The 20,351-nt window shown below is 38.2% G+C and overlaps 1 protein-coding gene across 2 annotated transcripts in view; it reads right to left on the bottom strand.

The window, feature by feature from the left end:
• The window catches only part of LOC144057927 (nuclear factor of activated T-cells, cytoplasmic 1-like), a 74,503-nt gene that overhangs the window by 13,099 nt on the left and 41,053 nt on the right, over nt 1-20,351 (bottom strand). For both annotated transcript variants that reach the window (XM_077575953.1, XM_077575952.1), the window contains one exon: nt 16,376-17,023. In XM_077575953.1, the coding sequence (XP_077432079.1) occupies nt 16,376-17,023 (648 nt within the window). The remainder of the gene's footprint in view (nt 1-16,375; nt 17,024-20,351) is intronic.

Raw genomic sequence — 20,351 nt, 5'->3', positions numbered from 1 at the left:
TATGCTCACCATGAAATCACAGAGCAGTTAGTGTTAGGCTTCTCGGCAAAATATAGTTTGGGCATGGAAAGATGCCTCAATAAAAATGTATAAATCATGTCATAAAATTGACCAATATCAATATTACGGAATGTGAGGCTGGATAACAACACTTTTCATGGTTTGTTTTTATTGTTTGGTTCTGTAATGGATATGTATCAGCCTAACTGGTCAAATGTAATGATACCGCACATAGACACGCACACGCACACACACACACTCCCAATGATTAATTTGAGCGTGCTAGCCAAGTAAGCTAAAATGGCATGGCTGAATGGTAGAGTGGCTGTCTCACAACACAAATGTTGTGGGATCGATCCTCACCACTGGTGATCATGTAAGCAAGACTCTGAATCCTCACTTGCTCCCAGTGAGAGCTGGTAGCACCTTGCATGGCAGTAGCCGACCCTTATGTCTGTATATGATGCATTGTAAAGCGAGAACCAAATGGTGTTATTTTTACAAAAATCTAAGGCTATCAACCCACTGACCAGCGCGGCTCTTTATTAAGGGTTTATTCAGAGGAACAGCCTAAACATTATCATATATATACGTATATATTGTAAGGTGTTAGAAAAAATCGATTTGGCAATATATTGCGATGTTACAGTGCGGCCGAATCGATTTTTATCACTTTTCGATGGAAATATTCAACAATAATGTCTTACTTTAAGCATGGAATAAATTTGTTATATTAATGGAACATTAAGCCTTAATATTTTATTTCAGTGCTGTTCAAACATGAAACAGACTGCAACCAGTTTGTTAAATACAGTGGCTCACTTATAAGCCTGAAGTTTCAGATAAATAAATTATAAATAATATTATATATTATAAATAATTTTCATACAAATCTTACATTGTACATTTACAAGTTTACTCATTAGTATTTTCTAAATTAGAGTAAAAGAAAAAAATAGCAATAATCAATTTATAGATTCGTATCGGGATTAATCGGCACCTAATCGAATCGTGATTCACACCCCTAACATATATATATATATACACCCCAACAGGTTTGTAAGAACACCTTTAGTTTCCATTCAGATTTAAAATTTACTATGAGATACCATCCATCCATCCATCTTCGTAACCGCTTGTCCTCACAAGGGTCCCAACTGGCTTCGGGCAGTAGGCGGGGTACACCCTGGACTGGTTGCCAGCCAATTGCAGACTATGGGATACTATATTACAAAACACTCCCACAAATGTGTGCCATTGATTGCAAACAAGATTTGTTTATTAGTACTTACAAAAAAGTATTTTTTAAATTAAATATATTAAAGTACACTTTGCACAAATAAGTAGACCCCGAGAAAAAGACTGACAACTTGTTAATTCCAGGTCTAGGAGTCATGTTGCTATCTATAACAGTCATGGAGGTCATAGAAAGTACTATAAGTAGTCGTTGTTGTGGGTTACATTATTTTTAGCATTAGTTAATTTGATTAAACTGAAGATTTTGTAATCTATGCATTCTATTACAACTTTACTTTCATGTTGTGAGTTAAGTGCATATTCTACAGAAAACATTTTGTCCAAATTTTGGGAATTGTTCTTATGTTCATTGAGATTTTGAATAAAATCTTTATATTTTTCAAAATAGGTGTACTGATATATGCTCAGCTCTGTATATATATATATATATATATATATATATATATATATATATATACATATATATATATATATATATATATATATATATATATGTATATATGTGTGTGTGTGTGTGTGTGTGTGTGTGTGTGTGTGTGTGTGTGTGTGTGTGAATGCTTGTTATATCCACTATGCAGAGAGATGCACATAACTGCAAGATTGGGGAATGAAAAGAGACGGTTTTTGTAGGGCAGATTATGAACAGGTTTATGATCAAAATCACTCAACCATTTTATAAACTCACAATGCCGGATTCAGAATTAGAAACGTATGCTCCTGTGGAGGCTGACGCCGAATATGAGCATACTGAAACAATCATACTTCAGCCAGTTTCCCTCAACTGAGTGAGAAGTTGGCTGTGCGACGGAAAAGATGATGATTTATAACTGCATTTGTACATTTGCTTGAGCTTCTTTAAATCACCTGTCGCATGTTAGTTGTAAGGTGGGATTTTCAAGTTGTTTTCTTTTATTTATACACAGAGAAACAGTGTTCTCCCTGTCCAACAAGGTTAACCTCAGTGCACGCTTTATTGTTTACTATCCATCATAGACAGATGGCTTAGACTGACTCCCTCCTGTAACTTTTTTTGTGTGTGTGTGTGTAACAAAAGTGTGACCTTTGGTTAACATTTCTTAAATATATAAAGCCCCTCTGTGACAAGAGCATTTTTTTCCTCCTACTTGCATTGGTTGGTTTTAGGTCAAGTTTGTTCTGATTTGTAACACCACCTTTCACAAGGATTTCAAACGATTCTGGCAAAACTAGAACATTCTCCTCCACACGCAAGCAGTCAAAAGTCACAGAAAAGACACTCATTATTACTCTGAGGGTACTTAAATCTTACAAAGCTCCTGCTGGGCGTGCGAACATGGCTTCAATTTTTAAACAGCTCTTGGGATGCGGTTGGATGTGCTGAACTGTTGTCTGATTAATGCTCTGTGCAAGCTGCCCTCTGACCTTGAAGCCTAAATTGCACAAGACACAGAGTGGGGTGTTTACTTGGTGTACAATCGGAACTTGTTCAAGACTCAGACTTTTTTTGTTTTATGTTCAAATATTCTAGCCATTTTCTCATCAAAACAGTTTTGTTTTTGAATGTAAGTTGAGGATATGGTGACATTATTTTGTTTAAAGCTATCAGGGGTGCATCATCATGGGAGGGAAAAGCAAAAATAAAGATAAACAATTATACAGTAAACAGTATTATTATCCATTTGCAGTAATATTACGTATGCATTGTTTTGGGTTAGTTGTCAACAGGGCTGGACTGGCCATCTGGCCGGGCCAGCCTGAGTTAAAATGCCAGGGCCAATTTTTTTGTGCCAGTCCAGCCCTGGTTGTCAGGTTATTGTAAGTATGTGCAGCTTCCCCACTTGAAAGAGATTTATTCATCCACAGGTTTTGATTTGGATTGAATTCAATGATAAAGCAATGTTTTTTTCTTTAGTTTCTATTTATTTCACTATTTAGTACTTTAACAGTTCATCAAGAAGCTTCATTTCTGATATTAGTCACTGGCAATTAGATTTAGGACTTTGAGAAAACACTTTCAAAAATAACAAGATAAATGTGTTATTGTAAATAAGCGTAGGTACTAAGTTAATTTATATACATTTTCTTATTGCCCTTTACTTTGAAGTATTTCAATTTTGCTTTATAATCCTTTTACTTTCATATACAATTCAAAGTGCAATCGCCGCTATAATAAATTTAAAGCAATTTAGAAGCAACTAAGATGAGCAATTAAGAGTTAATTCAATGCATGTGACGCACAGTGCATAAGCTGCCGTTCTGCCTGGGCAAGAATACTGATTTAAAATTAATTCATCTTGCTCTTCTTCACTTATTTGTTTATATTGAGTTCAGCGCCCCCTAGAGTCCACGGCGCCCTTAGCATTTGCCTAACTCGCCTAATACTGGATACATGAAGCCAGAAGACAATGATTCCATTTTTCAGTGAGTTAAATTCATTCCCAGTTACTAATGTTGTCATGTTTCATTCACCTGACTTTGATGCGGGCAGTGTGGGTGCAGTTTACACTCAGTAACTGGGAAAACATTCTTGTACTTCAGTGTTAAATACAGTTTGTGCACTTTAAAAATGAATCCCTTTTCCTGACTAAAAAAGGTTCGTGAGCATAAAATGATTTCCCTCTTTGTTAGAATGTTGCTTTGAAAGCAGTTGAGCTTGGTCAAATACAATCAGTAGAGTCCGGGGGCCTGTTGCAATTAATAGCTGCAGTGGGTCACATGCCAACATTAAGACAATTGCATTTCAGTTGTTATGATCATTCCCTCCTCAAAAATAAATATGTTCACCCACTGCTTTGTAGGTCCCTACGGTGCAAAGAAATTAGTTGCGATCTTTAACTTTGCTGCTGTTTATCGCTATTATATTTCTTCAAGCACAAAGGGGGCACATTGAGTTTGTGTGTGTGTGTGTGTGTGTGTTTTTGGGTGTGCGCACATGTGCATGTGTCAGGCAATGGGAGACGCTGCCAGGGAAAAATCACCACGATCTCAAGCAACTTTCTTCCACCTCACTTTTTCCTCTCTTCTTCTCAGTCTGCCTGTCTGTGTCTACGTCTCAAGTCTTCATATGGCTGACCTGCTTCTTCTCATGCTCTTTGAATATTCCTGGATGGGAGGATATGATGAAATTCCTCTGACCCCAAATTTTCCAGATTCCTATCTCTAATTTAGGCCTATCAGCACACTGAGTTTCAACATTTGAAGACTTTTTGGCAAGTTTGCATGATCTGACAGCTTCAATATTTTGACAGTTGCACTTTGTGTTTACCTGTCAACATGAATGTAGTGGGTTCCTTAATGCACTGTAACATTGATAGTGCGCCCGTAAATTTGTTTCACACTTCTGCAAAGTATTGCAGATAGTACCTGTACTTTTTAAAATTCAAAGTCATCAAGACTACCTCCCCACGTGTATATTTTTTGCTTCAGGGTTACGACTACATCTTCCAGATTTCCACCTGTTTCTTTCAGGGCGCTACTAATTGTGCCAAGTGTTGCAAACCCAAGGGCTTTCCCTATCTCCCACAACTGGATCCCAACTTTGTCCTGGCATCTGCGCAGCAGGATGCTTTTTCACTGAGCGAACAAATTTCAGACAGAGAAGAGCTGTTATTAAGTGGTCTGGAATGGAGACCTGTTTCTGTTTACTGATGCTATAACTTAACATTAAAAACAATCCAATTCATTCAGCAATTCACTTTCTTCTGTTTTTCCCGTGGCAAAATGTGAATGTTAATTCCAGCTTTAGAGAAGTTCCACTTGAATTCAATTGATTTAAAAGTGGGCAATTTGCACTTTCACTACTATAAGGGTGACTTTCTTGCGGATCTGTGGATCCACCCAAATGTGTTAAGATTTGCTATGATTTTTCCACTCTCATTGCCAACTGGAAATATCCTCCATTAAAGGCTAATGTATGGTTTCTGTGTCTGCAGCATTTGTGGCATTTTCAACAAGATCAAAGATAAACAGTGGTTGAACAGTAGTGCTAGAACAACATATAAAGCATCTTAGTCACGGCCATTCAGTCCATTCAGACTAATGGTAGCAGTTAGTGGTGGGCGGATCGATCCAAATATAGATACTATCGATACCAAGTCAGTATTGATATCGGATTGATACTGTCACTATAATATTAATCCTGTAGTTTAGTTTCAGTTTGGCTCTTTTATGCACTATATAACAGGCATATCACAGTAGCCACAGGCAGACTTGCTCCCGCACTCTCTCCTTTACTCCTGTGTTTCGATCGTGTGCCGTCACGTGACTTAGCATCTCATCTTTGCAGTGAACACATACAGTATTGTACTTGAAAAATATTTTTTGGGGTATGTTGTTTTATGTTTGTTGGTGTGTGATAATCTTTTAACATCTTGTTTATTTAGGTTAAAAAAGAAGTGATGAAGGCAGAATTTTTTGTTATTTTTTGTATGATAAAGTATTTGTTTAAATTTATTTTCCTATGATCACTTTGTGCACATCAAGATAGAAAAAAACAAATATGTTGTTATGGTTGTAATGTCTTTGGGGCAGAGGGAAAAACCATTGTTAAAGTAATAAAAATAGGTTTTATTATTTTTCTATTTATCAATAAACTTTGTCCTAATGTTGTTCTTTGTTTAAAAAAGGAACCAACACAAAAACACTTAAAGGCTGAAAATTGATTGTGAATAAGCAATTCGATGATACATGAGCTACCTTAAGTAAAAATGAAATAAAAAGATATACCATCATTTTCAAAAAGCATTGATATTGGTATCGACGATACTGGTCCCGTACTTACTTGGTATCAGATTGATACCAAAATTTGCAGTACCGCACACCACTAGCAGCAGTGGACCTAACTACAAAAAAAACCCCACAAAATCTCAACTTGAGCGCAGATAAGGAAGATAAAGCTTTCTTGGGAAAATAGACTCCCTCCATGATCATCCTGCCGTTGCAATCAACCACACTGACATTTGTCATATTCCGAGGTGGTAGCTGCATGATCACAGATACTGTGTACACAGATTCATATCCCAGCCAAGCCGCAGGCCCTGTCTGAGTCGTGACCCGTTACGATCTGTGTGTCTCTGCGGCTTTTCGACTTGTGTTCCCCAAACCTCAGAATGTGAGCCACGTAAACCGACCCTCTAAACGGCTGTGTCAGGAGAAAGTGTATGAGATACGTCATGCGTGATTAACTTAAGAAACAGAGCTTCAAATATCTCGTGCTGCTTGAATCAACAGCGTTCTTGAGTCAATTCCAATTGTACTTTTCAAGCAGTATTTCATACTCTATGCAAAGTGTGTTGTTCCTTTTCTACACAGCTTGGGTGAATTATAGAAAATAAGTTACACCTTCCTCCAGTAGCAAATCTGACAAATTGATGGTGTTTTCACAGAATAAACACTAGTAATTGAAAATCCGAACCTAAGAATCACATCGACAATTTATGAGTGTCACATCCCAGATTAATGGGAAAATCAATTTATTTGGATAATTTAGGTGTAGTTTTTTTTAGCAGACACATTCTTTGTTCGTGACTGTGGATATTATGACAGAGCAATTGAAACCAGACCAGATCCTTTGCCTCTTCTGCCAGGGCTGTGGTGCGCACGCAGGCAAAAGCAAGCCAGCACATTTGGGCAATGAATGGATTGATTTTACACATTAATCTTTATGCATCTGATCAGGACTAATTATGTTCCAGATAGTTTGAAAAATATGTAATACGCACGACGTGACCCCATTGCCGCTTTCATATGTAACCACTTAGATTCAGTTATTTGTTCAACGTGCACACAATCCTGACAGTAGTGTCAAATATGTCTTACAAAAAAGCAAGCTGATCACTACCAGGAATCTAAAGGCTCTTATGTTCGGCCAATGGTGATAAATGATGTAAGGGGAGACAGAGGGTAATCCAAAGGTCTTCTACTAAACTGAAGTGACATGGTGGCTCAACTCTCCAGCACATAATTTCTTCATTTTCCTTTTAAAAGTAGCAAAGGACACAACTATTTGATTGTAAACAGAATCACAAGTTAAACCGCCAGTCCGCCCTCATGCGTTTGCTCCACAATGTTATCTGTGTCCCTCTACTGTATGTCATGCTACACACAATATTGACACCCAATTTGGCCTACTTCTTAGTTCAGGTAAAAAGCAGACTACACCTTGGACTGGTCAGTCAGTTGGACAGTCTATCACAGGGCACATACAGAGACTGTCACTGAGTTGGAACTGAACTAACACTGGCTGTAATATGGTGCAGTGCACGTAAAATACGGTGTATGAAGAAATACAGTCTGTATACATTGCTGTTATGTAGCATTAAAAAAGCTACAAGTTTGTTGGAAACAAAAAATACCATTATTTTGGGGGTTAGAGTTTCTCCCAAGTCTTCTACTTATGGCTTGTCATGTTTAAGTCTGCCAGGAAAACAGTATTCTAATGAGAAGGCATCAATAACAACAATAGTAAAATACCTACATCCTGTTTGCGGTCATTAATAATAAATAAACCATCACCATTTCTCTGGTACCTGTCAATATCACTTTGTCTAGAGGGCTGTGTTCTTGGCATTGCACTTAACCACAGCCTTTTTTCCCTTTTTTTTTTTCGACAGACATTTATCCAGTCTTGACCTTCATAAAAGCAGACATAGGTTAAAAGGTTGGGGGTCACTTGCCCGGTGAATACTTAGATATCTTGCTGACACTACTACTTAAAGACAGACAGGAAGTATAAAAATCATGCAGTATTTAAGCAACTCCGCTTTAGTTAGTCCCATTAGACACTTCCAACTTTGAATTTAATATACACCCTTCCTCCTAACTCCATCTTTTCAGTCGTCCCCTCTGATCCTAAAGCCAGCCTTGCGGCACACTCCAATGTTATCGACTCAGCATGTTTTCAGCGTGGTGTGGACGCACTCTCAATCATCATTAAGGGTTTTGGAGAGTCCTGGGGTCTGGGAAACGTTCCAGAATGTGTAAAAGTTTCCATGAGGAAACCTCAGTTGCTTTCAGAATCATCAGCGGTAGACGGAGATCCTCAACAAGAATAGAATGCCCCTTTTTGTTCCCAAAGGGCAGGGGATTTGACAACATTTTGATTTTCTCGTAGAGAAAACAAGCCTAGTGGAGTTGCAAATGCAGGAACCATGAATGGAAGAGGAAACAATCACAAGTAAAACCAGCCTGAAATGCAAAGCAATCAGAGCACATATGTTAACTGTCAGAAATTGACTGAGGCTGCTATGTGTTGTTTTGTTTTGGAGAATAAGGGTCCTCTGTGTCCCAGAGAGGCAGCTGGTACAAATCGGACCCCCTGATTAGCACTACTGTGCTGCATTCAGCTGCATTTCATGATATCACCAATCACTACAGCAGCTAATAAGACAGGACACACTGCAAGGAGCCTCACAGGACCAAATGCCTGGCCCAGTCAGCATTTTTCTCTTGCTCACACACACGCATCTCAAAACACATATATGCATACTGTGCATATGTTGCAAAATTATGTCAAATAGAAATATTTCTTGAAATATATACAATTCATGGTGAATTACAAGGTGAAAATAGCCCAATATGGTTTTAAAAATATCTATCCATCCCTTATTTTTAAACTAGCAGTTTTAAGAGTGTTATAATAATAATAATAATAATAATAATAATAATAATAATAATAATAAAACAATTGTTCCCATTTTGCTCAAATTAATGAAAAATGTATTTTGGAAAATTATATTGCTATAGCTGCTGATGTCATTTAACTTTGGTCTCCACCAAGGTTTTTTTTAGTTAACAAAAACTAACAAAAACACTCAAACTAAAATTCAAAAAACAATTTCCTTAATGAAATAAAATTTTTAAAAAAATGCTTTTTAAAAAAACGAAAACTAACTGAAACTACATTTAACGTTTACAAAACTAACTAAAACTAACAATAATTACAGCGATAATGTCCTTTGTTTTAGTTGTTGGTAATTAATTTAATGCATGAGCCTTTGGGGATGATTGTATATGTGATTTTAAATATATTTATTTCAATATTATTCGGAATAAGGACGTTTGAAAAGTGTGTCACACTGAAGTGACGTCATCTAGCAGTAGCCAATAGAAAAGCACCTTCAGATGACGTCACTCCTAGGCAACAATTTTTTACTTTTGGCTCCAAAAGCTTCGGCTCGCCTGCTTCTTCATTTAACTCACCCGAAATGCAACACTATTAAATGCATTATTCTTTTACCATAGTGTTTATTAAATATTGTGCACAAGTAATAAACTTAAAAACAAAACAAAATGAAAACTAATATTGAAACTAACTAAAACTAAACTAAAATTAAGCATTTAAAAAAATAAATCTAACCATTAAAAACTAACAGAACCACCCTGAAAACTAATTCAAACTAACAAAACTCTAAACAAAATAAAAACAAACTAAAATGAAAATTCCAAAACTATTATAACCCTGGTCTCCACACAATTGAGATTTTTACCAAAAACATTTTGAGAATTTTTTGAGATGTTAAGAGGGCAAACCACCACTGTGCTTGATATCACACTAGACCACATCTTATTTTGTGAGACTTCAGCTCAGTGAGCATATAAAGCAGGAGTGTCCAAACTTTTTCCTTCGTGGGCCACATGCATAAAACTTGAAGGACGTTGTTATAGGTGAAGGCAAACAGTTTGGGATTTTCCATAATTTGGGGTGGCCTGCAACCCTATATCCCACTAGAATAGCTCCGCCCCTGCCATGAGCATATTTCCACATTCAGAACCGATAATACTCATCAGTAATAAGATGACAATTTTTCAAGGAGTGTTTATATGAAGATCTTTGTCAGATCGTGATGCAGACAGCAGAAAGTGGAGGATAACATTTTTGCGTGGCGAGAAATATTGTGACTTTTACTTGTAAATAATTATCTCTATAAGTCATATTTATTAGTTGCAGCAGTCCAGCGCATCAGAGTGACATACACAAAAGAACAGTACCAATTGTCAAAAATTATTATTTTTTTGGATATGCTGAGGACCGCTCAAAGATGGCTGGTGGGCCACAAATGGCATCCTTGCTGTTACATCTCCACCTGTGTTTTCCATCAATCAAGTCTCTACGCTGCTAATAGTGAATCTGTTCATCTAACATCCATTGCTCTATATGGGAAAAAGTTATTTTAAATTTGGGATGCACAAGTACCGATACTAGGTAGCACTATCACCTTATCAGTACTCGCGACGGTGCCACTTTCGATACCACTTTCTTGTGGATATTTAAAGGTACATCGTGCCATTTAAAAAGGTGATAATAAAGCTTTTTCTACATCATGCATGCTCCACCAATGCCCAGATAAGTACGAAGAAGCCTGAGTGTGCGGACCCTGCATACTCCACAGTTTCTTTGGGGAGGGGAGGAGCGGAGTTTTTCTTACCTCATTTGAAGTCGGTTAATAATGTATTTATTTATTTAAATTAATTTTATTGTGTGTTTTATAAAAATATGTATTTTATGTACAGATGGAAAAAAGATCACAGAAAATTTCCACTAATTACCTGCAATATTAATGAAAAAATAATATTGCTGTCATTGTTTTTTTTGGAAGTTTTATGGATCAAAATTACTAATGGTATCGGTACTTGTCATCCGTATCTTTAACTACTCAAGTGTTGAGTACTCGTGCTGTTGTCCATCTGAAAAAAAGTGGTATAGAACATCCCTATTTTAAATTACATGAAAAAGTTCTACCATCATCCTTGAAACAGAATGTACGTGACCTTAAACGTTCCACAATGGATAACTTGTATGTTCAGTTGTATGAGATTCACATTGCACCTGATGCATGTAGTCTTCAAGCCACATTTGACATGCTGTTGTCTTGAAGGCCATTCTTAGGTAGGAGCAGTGATACGGAAACCGGCAGCGGGAGTATTGCATTCTGCCGTTCTCGCAACAAGTACAAGAGGTAAACAAAATCTACTTTGGAGATTGTGTATTGCAGTCAAGGGGTTTAAAGCTCAGACTCCCACCATGCTAACAGTGTTCCTTGTGGTACAGTAGCTCACTGTTGATAAGTTGAATGATTTCTCAAGGGCTATATAAAATCTAGTCCTGGCCAGAGAGGCACATTTCCTTTGCCTGATGAGAGCTAGAGGCCTAAGCATTGGAGCGTGGGAGGCGCTGCACTCTTGGGGAAGATCAAGTGTGCGCCCATGGATTCCAAATCACCAGCCCCCGATTGCTGAGGAGCAACACAATGCTGCATCCCTGGCGTTAAATCACTGCTGCTGAGGTGAGGTCATCCGCTTGTCTTGGTCTCTAATGGAGAGCTCAGCTCACTAACGCACAGCGGTAATGCATGGAGAAGGGAAGCAGGAGGCACTGTGAGCTACCTTCCAATCTTATTTATTTTAACTTAGGACTCATTTGAGGAGTTTGAGAGAGAAGTGGGAGTGGCAGATGCCTTTGGAGTATGCTGTTACCACCGCATACTTACCAGGACTCCAGGAGCTCACCGCAGAATGCATGAGCAGATGACAGGTGATGCAAAACGGTAGTATACTGAGGTTTTTCATGGCGCTTCTACACTGTCCTGAGTCAATCAATACGCATTCCTGTGCGTCCTTAATGCAACTGTAATCACGGATAGAATACATTTGGCCGTTGGGTGAAGAAGGATTGCGCCCACTAAGTGACAATGGATAGAGTAGTGGGGAAGGGAAACTAGGTTACATGATTTTAACCTGGCATTTCAATAGACTTCTGGCACGCCTTAATTACTGGACATCTGTGTAAAAGGACACCAAAGCCAAATAAAAAATAAAGCTGCAATTTCACCTTAATTTGATCATTCAAGATGAAATGAGAGCTTCAGTCTGTCATGTTGGTAACAGTAAGAACAAAATTCGTTTTACATGGCTTTGGGTGTGTTGCATGAATGCAAATATAAAAAAGGAAAAGAAAACCACTATGGACGCAGCTTTGTCTAAAATCTGTCTCCGCTTTGCAACAGTCTGGTCTGGCTGAATTTATAGGTGCAACAATTATTTGATTAATCGACAACTAATCAATTATCAAGGTAATCAACAACAATTTTGAGTTATTGTGTAACTTAAAATTGTCCAAATCCTCTAATTTCAGCCTATCAACAATAATTATTCTTTCATTTCAGTAGTTCTTCATTAAAGCAGACTGATTGTATTTTGTGTTTAAATTTGCAAACATCTGCTTTTACTTTGGAAAACAATTATTGACATTTGTCCCTAGTTTCTGACATGTTCCTGAATCAGAATCAATTTATGGAAAAAAACAAGTCACTTGACTTTATTAAAAAAATAATTACTTTCAGCCAGAGTACGAATTAATCAGCCTCAGAAGTGCATATCAAATTAGTAGCCCATGGCATTAATCAGTACCCAAAAAGTAATTCTCACTTTCCACAAGGTTGGTGAGTACGCCACTCCCTCCCCTGTGATATTTTTTAATTGTTGCTTATTTGCCTATGTTTAATTAATCATTAAACAATACTAAATAAAAACAATGGGTTAATAAACTGTCATCTGAAAGAAGATGCTGCAATTAAAGCATTTTTAATGCAATTATTTGATTACTTGATGGGAAAATATGTAATAATGACAACCCTCGCTGAATTGTTGAGTGATGTCAGTGAATGGCATTTCAAATCCATCTTGCAAACTTTGTTGTGTAGATGCTTGTTTAATATTGCTTGTTTGTGAAATATAATTTATGTAAACGATCTCTGTCCGGAGATCATTTTTGCAACACAGCAATTAAGTACTAATGCACTACTTTAAGGCTACCTGGTAGAAGAACAACAACCTTTCCCTCATTATTACAATTGATAGAAAGCCATCACAGTGATTGGAAAAGTCTTTGAGACCTGTCTCAGTGTCACTCTCTTTGCTACGCAGAGCAACACTAAACGATCCATGGTAAACTCCAGACAAGTAACAGACAAATAGCTTTACTGAAGAGTCGCACTTGTGAAAAGTAATTTGGAATTGATCATAGGTCCTACGATAATCAGTACAATTAGGAATGTTCAATACCACTTTTTTTCAGACCAGTACCAGTACGAGTGCTCAACTTTGAATAGTCACCGATACCAAGTACAGATAACACTTGCACTTTTGATACACAAATGAAAAAATGTTAAATGAAATAAAATCAACAAAACACTATCTCTGATAAGGACTGAGGACCAATTCATATCATAGCAAGAATCCAATTGCCAGCTAGCATTAGCATCTAACGCAGCAGTTGAACCCACTATCTGGACAGCTCAGCCTATAATTTTCACTCACTAATCCCTGTGGCTAATGGCGATCAATTCATGAATTAACGTCATATGTCTCAGGTTGGCATGGATAGACACTCAATTGGAATGCTGCTTTGAAAAGGAGTACACTTATTGTTGAGTCTTTTACTGTAACAGTGCCACAGTGATGCCACAAAAGCTCAAAACTTTAGCTTATAGATGTTAATTCTTTAATGCTGCTGTTAACCCTAATAAGGAGACAGTACCGAAAATGGATTGATGGACTGATGAATTGAAGTGTGCAATGTGCTTACATCTTACGTAATGCATGATTGTTTAACCTACAAGACATTGGCATATGTTTTGGTTGAACGGCCGATGGTACATTTTATATATATTTTTATATTTTATATTTTATATTTTCATATATTTTTATATATTTTTAAATATATATTTTATATATATTTTATATATATTTTATATATATTTTATATATAATTTATCTTTCTAATATAATTTTGCAGCACTACCATGCTTTACACGTTCACAAACGTGTGTGTAAAGTGTGTATTAACTTAATATAGCTGATAACAACATCCTTCTTTGTCTGCATTGCCTATTTATGACGACAAATGGGACTCATCAAAACTGGCAGATATGCTGACAACACAATTACAGTTGAGCAGCAGCAACTCCCTACTCCCCTGTTCCCCCCATGCCTAACTCTGTGTGTTGTAGACGCAAGCACACACACGCACGCACTAATGTGAACAGGATGGGTGACGAGGCAGGAGTTCAATGGGGGTCAGTGGTTCCCCACCTGTATTACGATGCAGGGGGTTGTTACAATTTCAAACTGCTATGCTATGAATACATATCATAACAACAAGCGGTGGCTCTGCTAACACAGATAACAGGTTGGTGACCCTAGAGACAAGCTGTGGAATGGACACAGGAGGCAATAAACTCGTCCATATGCTCCCTTGGGTGTGTCTGATCTCATTGCCAGGGTAGACCCATGACCCTTTCGTCTCCCTTGATGACGACAGCTGCATGGCCTGTACTCCGGAGGGAAAAGACGGGAAAAGAATGCCGCTGGAATCCCTCCCAAAAAGTCAGGCGGGGATTAGGAAACCCCTACCTATTGTTTTGCTTCCTTCATTAGTCGATATGTCAACAGTTTGGGTTGCTTCGCGTGTGCCACTGTTTTTGTTCTGCTGGAACCTGGCTGACCCCAGACTCTCTGTGATGTTTTGACAGATTGTTTCAAAATCCCATCAAGGCAATGTTGTGCTACAATCTAAAGCAGCTACTTGGACAATACAAATAGGACCACATGCTATAAGAAAAGCAAATCAATTTTCTGGGACTAAAATTTAACAATTGAATTTGTTTCTGTTTATTTAGATTTCTGCTTTAAAAAAAAACATGTGACGTAAATCTGCAACCTGTATTATGTAATGAAATTCTAGAGAGAGGTAAAGTAGGCTGAGTGTTAATGTTAAATTGGATAACTTTTTTGAGTAATGAATCTATATTGTTCATATAATAAAGACAACCAATCACTCTCATACACAGCAAAAATTGGAGAATTAAAATTGCAGAGTTAAATTTGTCAGCGCCATTTTCCTCGACCGTTTTTCTTCCTTGCTTATCAGTGTGAAATACTGAAGTCTTGACAGACAAAAGGAGATTAGGGCCATTAATTCATTTTCAGTCTGATTGTGGTCAACATTAACATAGTCTCTTCAAAAGAGGTGTTGGGTTAAAGTTGAAAACCGTCGTTACAGTGGCCTCATTGACACATAACTTTCGGCGAGTGTGGATCCTTATTTTCGGCGAATACTTTATGAGCTGAAGCCTATAAAAAAATCTGTCTGTATACATTTCCCGAGGCTTCGCTAAAAAATAAAAAGCCTCACAACGCAGAAGCTTTCGCTCGTGACGGGCCAATGTTGACAAAACCATATAGCGAGTACTTCATGAGACGAAGCCTAAAAAAATGTCAGTGTATTTTTTCCGAGGGTTTGCTACTCATTCACTCCCAGCCATTTTCAGTGAAGCAACCCCCTTCGCTCCCCGCTGTTTTACTGGATTTTGACTGATTTTGCAAGGCCCACAAAATATTCTGTTCTATTGCTATAAAAACATGGAACCTACCAAAAGAAAGATTAGAGTCTTTGTATCTGTTTCTGTTTTGCAGCAATTAGCATTAGAATATAGCTAAGTTTCACCATTATTCACAAACCTTTTAAAAACACTGGGAAAAAGAGCTTGTTGCAACATGGCCCTGGTTGATCTCTTATACTCTGTTGCCACCTGCTGGCCGTTTTTTTGTAATAACTACCATTGCTTTAAGCGTACTCTTCAGGTCAGAGGCTGCATCAAAGCCTTCTGTATGCTCTAGCAAAAACAAACATGTAAAACGTATGAATACGTTTTTGGGAGTGAAGGACAAATTAATAAAAAACTTTTTTTTTAATACGTTTTGGTATTGAATGCGTTAAAAAAACTAAACAAAAAAAGTGACGGGCCAAAGTTACAGGTTATGCCCTAAACACTATGTGGCTACATGGTATCAGAGTGCACCGGTTTGATCCCTGTCGTGGTAGATATTTTAGAAGGAGTCTCTCAGAAGAGTTAATTGTCTACTCCTGTAGTGTTACATAACTCTGCTTAGTGAGTTAAAATGTACTCGCTCCAAGTATTAAATATTTTCACGATTTTAAAAGTGTTGGTTTGAAGTGTAGAGCTATTTAAACTCTGAAAAAGTGCTGAAATCTACTCTGTGAGAGTCAATTTATCACTTGGCTTTTTGCTCTGTATGCAGTTTGACATTTAATTTTTACTATTATGGTATTGAAACTCACCATCATCTAGGTACATCTGGTCCAGTTCTTGGGGTTCCTGTTTGACGGTGATGGCAGGTGGACTTGATTCCTCATGAAGCAGGCTGGGTGAGTTCCCTCCAGCCTGGGCTCCTGCCTGAGTCTGGCTGGGACTGTAGGCCTGGATAAATGGACTCTCTGCGGGCCCACTGGGAGTAGAAGCATGGGAGGCTGGGGAAGATGAAGGGCTACTGTTGGCATAGACAGGGTGGAATCCATGGGTTCCTGGGCTGTTGAGGTGACTGGGACTTCCCTGAGTTTGGAGCATACCTAGGGAAGAGCCATGGTCAGGAGATGCCGGATGGGTCATGATTGGCCTGCCATTCTCCTGGAAGGTCGTCACCATCTGACCTGAAGGTGATGCATGGGTGGGACTATTTGGGAGGCACTTGCTGAATGCCACAGGGGAGAGATCATGCAGAGTCGGGCTGGAATTGGGGGACGATGACGGTATGGCAGCATTAAGAGAAGGGCAGGGAGGGTAGCCACCAGCCAGACAAGCGTCATGATCGGCAATGGGCATGATGGGATTAAGTCTGGGATGACTGAAGTAGGGTTTTGAATGCATTGGCAGCACTGAAGTTCCCAAAGAATCATATTCATCACTGGGTTCTGTCTTTATCATCGGCACTGAAGGGTGGAAAGTAGAAAAAAAAAAAGATGGACATATTACAAAAATGTGCAGAGGCATCCATGTGGCACAATGTTTGCATGAGGGAGAATGAGTAAATCAATGAACATGCACACTTGTGACGGCTATGCCTCTGATAATCCAAACAAATAACCAGTGAATATGGCTCAGTGTTTGACCAAGAAACCCTCAGTCCTCGATCATGAAAAAAAAAGCCAAAGAATAGGGGGAAAAGAAAAATGGATGAGTCATCAGAGTGGAAAACCACAGCTGTTTCTAATAATGAATAGACCTATTTTCTTTGGACTCTTCTCCAGCTCTGATATCCAATAAAACACTACTTTAAGGCAGAAGGTTGCTGCTGTTGCTGCTGCTGCATGAAAACGAACCGCAGGTCCCTTGCACTCTACAATCAATTGTTTCTCTTAGGACCGAATGATTGGACAAATAAGTAGATGACTGGATTTTGATTTGGCTGCTTGGGTTTCTTAAGTGGTCAATGAGTTGTGCCTCACGTTTCAGGAGCTTCAGCCTCGACTAATGCAAGAGAGTGCAGTGACCCCCACTTGGTCATCCTGTCTCTGGAACTTCCATTCCAGCACAGGCCGTCTGAAAAGTTTCCTGATGTTTTCTGACTGACAGGTATCACATGCTTCTCAACACACCCATGTGAGACCCATGTGGGTTGGATATGGTCTGGTGAATGGGTCCCATCTGGGCTGCCCAACTGGGTCCCAGTTAAAAAGTGATTTGATTTGTTTTTTAGCAGATCAAACAACCATGACATGTTCCAAAAAGCCAAACATAGCAATACATTATAACAAACAATCAATAAAGCAAAAAGTTGGCTCCTAAAAATGGTTGTCTTAACAGGGATTTGAACCTGGGTACCACGAAACCTAATTCAGACCTAACCTAACCTAACCACTGATGTATACAGTCACAGGCAAATTGGATGTTTTCCATACATTTAATGTAACATCGGCCTATCACTGATCTTAGACCCAAATTTTAACAGTCCAGTTTTTGGGGAAGTCTCTTCTGTAAGTGAAAATTAAATCTAGTGCCCAGATTCCATTTGTTCGAATGTCAGTGTTTCCTGTGACACGTGAGGAAAAGGAAAATGGTGCCAATTCGTCTCAAACTAAACAGTGCCAGTGCGAAGGTGGAGCTTAATTAATTACATCTATAATCTGAAACTAACACCTAGTTTGTGCACCATGTAACTCTGAAAATATTAAAATGATACTTCAGGAGTTGAAATCTGCTCCCAAAAATTTCATCCTGAAATTTTAACTTTATAAACTTTAAAAAATATATGAAAATTGACGCACTTCTATCTCAAATACTAAAAACAATATAAAACTCTAGCTTGGACACGTGTTGTATATACCTTCAAGTTTTTATTTCATGTTGTTGGAGGTGTCGGCCAGGGGGTGGGGTGCTGGTTATGGTAAAGAAAAGTTGATGTTCCAACACTTCCAGCAAATATCGATGAAATGAATGATCAAATCAGATCAGCTGCAATCAACAATACGGTGGACTGTGACATCCTGAGGTTTGGGAAGAATTCTCACATCGGCTTGATGTTGTCTGTGCTGCTGGTGCTGGACTTATAGAGCACTTGTAAAACATGACATAAAAACTTGAAGGTACCGTATGTTCAACATGTGTGTCCAAGCTAGTTTTCTATTGTGTTTCAGGTTTTGAAATATCGTGTAATGATTTTGGTGTATTCTTTTTGAATCACACTGTACTTTTAACCATTTTTTGCTGTGCAGATGGGCTCAAGTTGGGCCTCATATGGGCCCTAGCTAAAACCCACATGGGCAACCTAGTCATCTCCCATCTGGGGCCCACTGGGCTGATTATGGTGTTACTGATTGTACCCATAAGGGCTCCTTTCACACTCATGCCACAGTTATTTTCTTACAAGCTTTAATAACAGGAGACCAATTATATGATCAATTACCTTTGTATTATTATCTAACGCCAAAGAACAACAAATGGTCAATGTTCCATCACTGTCAAACAGAATTATTCAATTTTCAACTCAAATGAACCCTCAAGCCTAAAGTACTTGTTGAGGTGGCAAAATGTTGCTAGTTGGCAGACATCCTTTAATTGGCTCGAAGGGGGAGGAGTTTTCCCATATCTTTGTGGAATGTTGTGCAGCGTTTTTTTTCTAGGTTTGAGTATTAATCTTGTGCTATCAAACTTGTATGAAATGGCCCATTAATAGTCCAAATAATATATATCGTCACTCTCTTAAAACAATTGCCTAAGTCATTTTTATCCCAAAATACTTTTTCTTCTCTAAATCATCTATTTATGATGCAAATGGTTAAATTTTTTGTTTCCTGAAACATCTGAACAAAATGACAGAGGCGTTTATTTTAAGAAGGTATCAATAATACGTTGAAATAGATTTTTTTGTGTGAATTTTTAAATTTTTTAAGAAAATCTTTCTTAATTGTAAAGAAATATAGGCCAGGTAGTAAGCGTTATCATGCATGGTGTTACCGTACATAATTTAAATATTTTGGAGTGAAGCCCAGCCAGAGCACACTTATTGCCCATACTTTGTTTTGCCCATCTACTGCCCAAGGGGCCCAACAACGAAACCCACTCTAAGCCTATGCCCAGCCAAAGCCCCCAACTAGACCAAGTGGTGCTCATATGGGCTCCAACTGTACATCTCCGCTGAGAACAAGAGAAAGAGAGAAGGGAAGCCCAACTGACCAACCATGGAGAAGTCTCCTCATTAGAAAAAAAACCTGTCTGGGGTTACTAACATGTACACACCACTCACAAAAATGAATATGGTAGAATGAAGACCCAAATGTAAAAGAAACGTTTTTAAATTCTGGTTTTAGTTACAGTGAGCAGTTGATGCCAACTATTAGTAATATTCTGTTAAAACAGGAGTAATGTTTGATTAAAAGTAGAAATATTTCAATGTAAATCCAATTTAAAATAACATTGTTTTTTGTCTACAAATTGAAATTACAATATATCAAGAGTCAAGTGACACACAATCTGTTTTTCGATGTGTTTTGTATTTTTGTGGGAGGAGAGTTTAAAAGACAGTAAGCGCTCCTGTCTGCCTCTGGGGTCCTGAGCTGTGGTGCAGTGATAACAAAGCAGGGAGACCATTTACGTCAGTCCTGTCTGCTTTTGGAGCCCAGGGAACAGGTTGTCTGGAGAGCATCGTAAGGCAAGTCCCATGATTCGAGGGCCTCCTCTCTCTTGCCTGGGGAATAACAAACCTCACATGGTCCACTCTGCTGTTACACCGTCATTTTCCTTTTTCCTCTGCCTCCCTTC

This window comes from Vanacampus margaritifer, chromosome 9, assembly GCF_051991255.1.
Source record: "Vanacampus margaritifer isolate UIUO_Vmar chromosome 9, RoL_Vmar_1.0, whole genome shotgun sequence".
Taxonomy (NCBI): domain Eukaryota; kingdom Metazoa; phylum Chordata; class Actinopteri; order Syngnathiformes; family Syngnathidae; genus Vanacampus; species Vanacampus margaritifer.
The sequence above is the reverse complement of the archived record's forward strand: the minus strand, read 5'-3'. Positions and strand labels throughout refer to the sequence as shown.